General features: G+C 41.5%; 1 protein-coding gene across 1 annotated transcript; it reads left to right on the top strand.

The window, feature by feature from the left end:
- The first annotated feature begins 5,293 nt into the window (after positions 1–5,293).
- Positions 5,294–8,002, top strand: LOC135713290 (uncharacterized). Its single transcript, XM_065236373.1, has 3 exons — positions 5,294–5,494; positions 5,582–6,868; positions 6,932–8,002. The coding sequence occupies exons 2-3, from the start codon at positions 5,614–5,616 to the stop codon at positions 7,891–7,893; spliced, it is 2,217 nt and encodes a 738-aa protein (XP_065092445.1). The 5' UTR covers positions 5,294–5,494; positions 5,582–5,613; the 3' UTR covers positions 7,894–8,002.
- The last annotated feature ends 564 nt before the right edge of the window (positions 8,003–8,566 follow it).

Here is an 8,566-nt window from a genome sequence, read left to right as displayed (position 1 = left end):
AACGGCGCTATATTTCAGTGTTTGCTTTACAAAGCTTGTGGACTGTATGATCGCGACGCGCAAAATGCGTCGCTTTAAATGTGTTTGGCTTTCTTCTTCTTGATGTTGCATTCATTCATTTCTCCTTCAGTCATAACCAATCAGCACTCGCTGCACGCTCGTTGGTTTGTGGTCGGTCGGTCGCTCGTCGCTCGGTCGGTTCTGCTGCTTGCATGCTCGTGCCAAGCCAGCGGCATCGTAAGGAAATGATCAAAGCTTGTTTTCAGGGTCTTGATACAAATTACACATGTAGCACATTAGGGTTAGTTTCGGAAACCGATTACCCGCGGTCGCCTCGGGGTTAGTAGAGTTTTAAAGGATTGGGTAAGTGGTTAGGGCGATTACACAAAACAACTACTTCTACTACTTCTACAACACATTACGTTCGTTTCAATCGCGAACAACAGCGAACCACATTATTTTAATTGATTTCTTCGCCAGTTAGTCGTCTGTCAACAAGAGAAGTCATTGTTTACAAAGGCTGTTACGCCCTAATTCCAGCTCTATCTAGATTCTTCTCCTCCATACACCATTTTCATATACCCTGCCAAAGATGGTCCTAAGCACGCGTCGTTCGAAAACTCCCAGTGCTCCTCGAGCATTGTCCATTGTCATATTTTTCATGCACAGTAATTTTGTTTATTATATATTTGCAGTTCGTTTGCAGCAATTTTTGGAGCGATCCGTGAAGGGGAAGGCTTGCCACTTGTATATCCGAACAGTGGACCAAACAAGCCAGCAACCCCGTCCAAAGTGTCATGTATTATTGACAAATTGGCACAGCGGGTCGATTTAAAGGGAGATCTGGAAGCGCAGCGATCACATTGTCATGATAAGGATGTCCACGAGACAGTTGCGATCAGCTGACTTTTTTTGTTTACCAAGAACTTTTGACAGATCACAGTAGAACCATAGAGGTAACTCTAAGACCACTGGGTCAACAATCAATACGAAACTAACGATTTTAAATTGGCTCACCAGTTTAGTAGCCTATTGGTCCCAAGCAAACGATTAACGTACCCTATTCTAGTTGAAATTCTATTACTACACTATGTTTGTTTTGATTCGCTATGAAAGTTTGACAGATAACATCAGGGGTGTGTGGATTCATGCAGAACATGCAGGGGTGAGTGAAATAGCTTGGGACTGCTTGGGACCGTTGTTCTGGTACTGAGTGAGCCAAAAATAATAATGATTTTCTTCGGGACCCAGTGGTCTTAGAGTTACCTCTATGGTACTACCTACTAAAAACATTTAAATTGGCCGTTAAATGCGTATTCGACGAACAAATTGCCAGTGTTATGTCTGTTAGTCTGTGGTTAAAGCGAGGGTTAAAGGCTATTTTCTTCGAAAAAATGACTCTTTTCAATTGTCAATATCTCAACATCACAGAAATTCAAAACAACCCAAAATTAAGTTCTTTTCACTCATCTCCCATGTTCCGTACGATAAGCCAAATTTGGGTAAACCGGCTCAAAGTAGTTTGCATTTAAGCACGGCAAAAGAAATTACCCATCGCTAAGTTATTTTCAATTTTTTCTACCCAAAATTAAGTTCAATTAACTCAAATTTGGGTATATCGCATATTACTCAATTTTGGCTTCTCGTACGGAACTAGACGGTTGAGTCGAATCTTTCGTTCTATTTTTGACAACAATAGCGAGAGGAAATGAAACGGGCAGAGGTCAAATAACTCAAATTTGAGTTTAAAAAAACCCAAGCGGTGGGTAGTTTAGTTTTTCTGTGTGGAGCAAACCACAAATGCTCTAAACTGACAAACTGCCAGCTCGCTCCCATACAAAGTGACACCGAGGGGCGCTAATAAGTTGATTTTTGAAAATGTAATCGTATTTATTTAAAATAGTTCCAGTGTACCAAAATTCATGAAATTTTGGGATGGGGTTCCATTTTTAATGCAGATTACGAATATGCATTTACCTCAATACCCTTAAAGAACCCAATTTAAGTTTACGTCGATGTGCTCTCGGTCTTTTTTTAAGAATCCGTGGTAGAATTCTCGGCATTTTGAAACGAAAGAGGAAACTTGAAACCTTGACGACTGACTGTTTTGATATTATGACAAACTATTTCAAAGATGCATGAATAAATGTACAGAAACTTCGACACACCATGTACAAGAGTATGTTTTGCAGTCGTTGGGAAGGTCATCAACAGCAGCCGTAGACCCGAGGATCTGCAACCAACAACGAAATCAGTATACCCTAAATGGCATGGGATCGAAACTAGTAATTGTGCAGTTAAAAAAGTCTTAAAAATATCAGCACTGTAATTGACAGAAATATGTTTACTTCTGTTGATGATCACAGTCTGGCCAACCGGTGAACACTCGCGTTTATTTCAGTTACCGTGTGGACGTAATTTGTGATTAGCCCCGGTCCCTTTCAAATTGTGTCACTATTTATGTATGGTCCTTATATTTGAAATGACATTTCACATACATCTAGTGATGGCCGATTTTCATGCGAATAATCGATTAATCGATTAACGAACCGAAAAGTAAAATATTTGTAATGGGTTATATCATGTCGATATAAGCATTAACATCTCCAGAGGATCATCACCGATCGTTTCAAACATGTGCTGTGCTCTTATTGGTGGAAAAATGACAGCACAGCGAACAAAATATAATCGACTAGTTGTTAATCGAGTAATTACAAAATGGGACATATCTGATTTTGGTGTGATGCTTTGATAAAAATGAGCGCAAAATTTCATCTCTAACCGAGGGGGCAGCAAAATCACAAAATTACCTTGAATACGGAGTGTATTCATTGGATGAAAGGGACCGTGAAAGAGGACACTAGAATAGAAAGTTTTTCTTCCGACAGATTCATCTTAGTATTCATCTTTGGTCTGGCTAAGATGATTCAATTAAATAAGATATTTAATTTCCGCGCTTCGCAAAAAATATTTTTTTAAATGTTTAATTACGTTTCAAATCAGCCGGCGCCGGTGGTGTCGTGGTAAGCGTGATTGCTTTCTAACACCCCGATGGGTCTGGGTTCAATCCCAGCCGAGGTCGGTGGGATTTTTCTGAGGCATAAAAATCTCTGGTCACGTCTTCCTTCGGAAGGGAAGTAAAGCCGTTGGTCCCGGCCCATGTGTGATGTGAATGGGTGCGATATCCTACGCAGGTGTGGAAGCTGCCTTCCTGCACATTCGGTTGCCGTCAATGGATGGCAATCGATGTCCGTCGGTGATTGGCACTACACACTCATTTTTTATCGCTGGAAACCAGCAATATTTTGCTGGATTTTTCCGAGCTGAAAGTTCAGCAATCCGTCCAGCAAAATATTTTTGCTGGAAGACCAGCAATTTCGTACAATGCCAAATTGACAGCACTTTACTGATTATCCAGCAAAACGGAAGATCAATCATTTTGCTGGAAGAGCAGCAAATCTCGATTGTTGTTTTTTTTTTTAAGAAAGAGGCATCTCATTGTTGGAATCAGTGCTGAGATTTGTCATTGTCATTGACAGACTTTTGCACGATATTGACAAAATTGTTTTTCACATAGTCAATGATAGACTTGATCCTCAAAAAAATCTTTGTCAAAATCTCATTCATTTTTTCGTCAATGACAAAGATTCACCTGGTAACAGAAAGGGTAATTTCTTGCATTCTGAGTCACATTTTTGTTATCCAAGCTGTTCAGGACGTAGATGCTTGTTCACTTTAATGGCTCCATGTAATTGTTTTGCTCAAGCCATTTTATTTCATTTTAAATTTAGCTAATAAACAAATCAGCACATGTTCGTCACTGACAAAAATGCCACTGACAATTGACATGGTTTGCCTTGACGATGACTGTTAGCTCAAACGAGTGACCAAAGCAGAATTTTGAGTATCACCATGTATTGTCGAAATTGTGCAGCACTGGTTGGAATAAATATTTGATTACATTTCCATGTAGTTGAATATAGTAATTTATTAAATGTTACTGCACTTCTTAAAAAAATTTTCTTGAAGAAGCTATGATGTTCCATCCTGGGTGAGTTGTTGTTGTTGTTGTTTCTTTATTAAGGAGACTCCTGTGTAAGTTTACTAATGGAGAAAGTTGTAAATTTCAGAGAAAAACGATAGTTTTTCAACTTGATTCAGGTTGCTAAGGTAGTTTAGTATACTTACTTCATGGCAAACGCTCTTTTTTATATAATTTCAAAGATATTTTGTTAGTCGAACACTGAACATAAAAATAATCATAAACCGTGAATGAGATAATGATGGATTTTAGCCCGATTTTGACGTTTAATACAGTTTACTGGAAAGTTCAGCAAAATATTTCATATTACTGATTATTCAGTTAAAGTTAGTTTTGCTGGACGCGATTCAGCAATTCATTTAGCTGGAACAGGATTTGAAAATTTGGTGTGAGATTGCGGAACAGAGACCGCCGTTAAATAAAGGAAAAGAAAAATTACGTTTCAAATAGATCCATGTAAAGATCAGTACTGAACTGGCAACATAAATCGATATCTTTATATCACAGACAAACAGGCATAACACATTGAATATTTATCATTGTAAAACATCGCCGCTAAAACATTACCGCCATCTGTTGAGTACACTGTGGTGGGTAGTACGCTGAACAGATGGCGGTAGTGTGTAAACGTCAAACGCAAGTGAATTGACTATGTGCGCCACAGGTGGCAGTACTACCAACTGAGATACTTTTAAATTGACCGTTAAATGCTTGATCGATGAACAACTTATGAGAGTTATGTCTGTTTGTCTGTGTTTATATCGTTAACGATTGGTATCGGGATTTTGATAAAAATCTTTATAAATTATTCATTATTAGACTTGGAGCTAGACTTGGAGTATCTTTGAATTTCTTCATGGTGACGATAGCTATCGATTTTTAATATGAATGGCCTTAAAGGCCGATATATCGCAATTTAAAGAAATTTAATTTAATGGTTGGTCGGGATAGTTTACCCATCCGGGACACAGTTCGTTTATCGTATTTGTTTATAAGGGAACTTCAAGGAAGTTAGAGATTTTAAGGAATGATGAGCCCTTAAGATTTCGAATTACAGGGGTTAGACTGTATTTGTTTGCAACGTGGAGAAAATGGTAAACTAATTTTTAGCGTGTATGACCCGATTCTCAGCACGCAGCCACATTTTCAAAAACATTACCCTGCCTTACCGACCAAGAATGAGCGATAAATGCGAAGAGCGGACATCATCGAACGCTTTTGTTTTTGTCAGTTGCATTTTGCCAATCGGGTTTGGTGGATTTTATTTTCTGTGATCGAAAAAAACCGTATTTTCATTCGTTTTTTTTTTTTGTAATTTCTGCATACAAGAAGATCCAAGTAGCAATCGGCTATTGGATTATTAACGCCTATTCCGGGTAGCAACGCGATTTACCTTGATTGTTAGGTGTAGGTGAAATTTTCAGTTCTGTCAAAACGTTCCTCCCAACCTGGGTAAGTATCTGGGACATTGCTTTCGAGACCCGGTCGTGTGAGCAATATTGGACAAGCAATCAGCTAATTAAATAAATATAATTACAGTTGATCAAATACAAAATCCAGTGTCGCCCAGAATGGACCGTATGTCGAGACTTCGGATTCGTTCGTCTGCGGGAGCGGGATTGAATTCCAGCTGTCAGTCGCTAGGCAACGGCGCCGGGTATGAGACGGCAAACGACGATAGCATCACATCCGGAAGTTCACTGTACTACACCATGACCGAGGACGGAAATGAGACAGCCACTAACAATATCGGTGCTTCTGCCTCAATGGTGGATGGAGAAAAGAAGGTGGCAATGAAGGAAGATACATCGATCGACCACACGTTGGAGAACGATTTTAGTGTGGAGGAAGTGAGCACCATCCGGAAGCCGATGATTATGGTGGCATCGCCAGCGACGGTCAAAGTGGCCAGCAAGATGAGCTGCAAGTACTTGGGGGTGTCTTCAACGCCGGCCAAAGCACTGCGGAGTGTTGGCAAGAATCTGAGTGGTATTGGTAAATTGAACGAAACGGATGAGAGGGAGTTGCCTTCGGCGATGAAGAAAATGCGGGAACCGAAACTGTCGGAATGTTCCTCTACGGAAGAAGGGGAGGAAAGTAGCGTTCAATCGGTTGTGGACATCGCTGCTTCAACAGTTGCGCAAAAATCCTTCGGGACGAACGTTCTGGCAGAGTTTTTCGATTCGTTGGATGTGAATAAAGCGACGCCACTTCCGCAAATAAAGGTAAACGATCCGGAGGAAGAGCATGTCAAAGTGACCCCGGAGAAACGTCGAAGTTCCAATTCACTCCAGAATTTCTTTGAGTCGTTGAAGAAGGCCCCGAACGAGCAACAAGGTAAGGAAAATAGGCCTCTTAGCGAGCGGAAGAAGGGTGTACGAAAGTCACTGATTCCAATGGTGGCTGCAGAGCGTATCAAGACCAGAAGCTCAAATATCGGTATCAAGTTGAATGAGAACCGAGTTGCTTCCCCGATTGTGAAACCTTCACGCAAGTCCAGCACTGTGAAGTTGATTCCGGATCGATTGAAAGAGATGCGAAAGATCGGTCAATCGGATTTGGTAAATGTGAAGCGGAAATCGGTTATACCTTCTACGAAAACTGTCGTTGCACAAGTTTCAACAATCCCGAAAGAGGAACAAGTGATTGGCGATTCGGTTAAAGTAGGACCAAACCGAAAGTCGATTCTTCCTGCTCCTAGAGTTGGGGCGTCTTTGAAACCATCTACAAGTATTGCTATGAAACGCAAATCCGTTGTTCCGACTGCGGTTGCGTCCCGGAAATCGATCTTACCGGTAAAGGCTTTCCGACGATCTGTAGTTCCCAGTAAGTGATTTTCCTAAAAACAAAGTCGGGTTTTTTGATGAAATTTTTAAAAACTCCTTTCAGTTCCTCCAAAAGTCCCCTTGAAGGTTCCGGCAAAGACGACTCTCAGCAGCAGTGACACCACCCGGCGAATTTCTCACGGAAAGCGACCCACCACAGATTCCTCTATCGAACCGCTGGCAAAGCAACGCAAATCTCTCGCACCGGTCACAGAGTCCAAAAGTGAAAGCTCTCCCAAGGAGGCCACGAAACCGACTCCCCGAATTCGACCGCCGTCTATGGCCAGCATTGCGCCTACCGCTTTCAAAAGACCGGAATCATTTACCTGTGACATTTGCCAGCGCCCATTCCGCCTGAAATCATCGTTGGAAACGCACAAAAAACTAGCCCACCAGCATGACATCGCTTCCCCGGGGACATCCCTTGAAGCGGGCAAAGCTGCAGACACAAAGTGCCGTTACTGCTCTAAAACTTTCATTAATGCAAAAATCCTTTCAAATCACCTGATTATCAACTGCCTGAAGATCCCGATCCCCGACAAACGCAAACTGCTGGCTCAAAACGACCTACAGCGAGCATCAAGCTCGAAGTCTTCCTCCACCCCTCTCAACGGTCACATCAAACTTCCATCCTCGGGAAGCACCGTCAATTCGGACACGTCTGCATCGAGCAGCATCGGAGACACGAGTTCCAACAACGCAAGCGGGAGTGGAACCACCCAACCCACGTCATCAACGGGAGCCATCCGGAAGAAGGCACGAACAGTTGGCCATACCGGAATTACCCGCACACCGAAGAAGGAGATGAAGTGTCACCTTTGCAACCGAAGGTTCCTGAATGCGGTCGAGTATGCATTGCATGTTCAGGCCCATGCTAAGGGAGTGGCATCGCTCAAAGGAGCCAGCAGTACTGATGGCGAAGAGAACGAAATGCAGAAGGACGAGAACAATCCCAACGAAGGTCTGCTTCATGCTAAAGATGCGAACAAAATCGTGCAAAAGTTGGTCAACTTGGGAAGGAAGTGATCACGGAAGGGTCCGGAAAACGAGGTAGGATGGGAGTTTTTTTTTCTAAAAGTAAATGAAGACCAGCTGTAGGATTGCAGGAGCCATCTTTTGATCTGTAATACATCGATATTTTTTTTTAGTAATTCAATAAAGCTTTTCTCTGTTCGAAATAATGTTCATGTGTACTTCTGATGGTAAGATACCGAACGTCCCTTCCACTGTGGGGAATTTCAGTAATTAAGAATACATTATTTCACCAATGGGAGCACGAAGTAGGAGGGCCAAGATTACCAATTTTGTCAAGATGGAAGCAATTTACCGGATTCCGGAAGTATGGAAACTGAATTATCTTCTGTCGATCTCCAAGGTTCAAGAGTAGATTGTAGTTTATAGAACATTTTCGTTCGATGATTCGGCCTGGTACCGATAGTCTGAGGGAAAATCTCAGTTGATGTCGACTGAAACAACAGAAGGAAGCCAAAAGCACTTCTGGGGAAACCCGGAATAAACATCCAAGAAAAGTTGCAGGAATCTTACAGTGGAAGTCGTAAAAACGACCTAGTAAAACTGTAACATACTAAGACGTATTAATATTAATTGAAATTAGTAATCGCTAATTAACCCAATTCCATCATTCAGTTTCGGACTCACAAAAAACTTCCTCAACACTCATTTCAGTTGAACAAAAAAA

This window comes from Ochlerotatus camptorhynchus, unplaced genomic scaffold (genome assembly GCF_037179485.1).
Source record: "Ochlerotatus camptorhynchus isolate MF236.1 unplaced genomic scaffold, CSIRO-AGI_Acam_v1.1 ptg000550l, whole genome shotgun sequence".
In the NCBI taxonomy this organism is placed as follows: domain Eukaryota; kingdom Metazoa; phylum Arthropoda; class Insecta; order Diptera; family Culicidae; genus Ochlerotatus; species Ochlerotatus camptorhynchus.
This window is presented reverse-complemented; position numbering and strand designations above follow the sequence as displayed.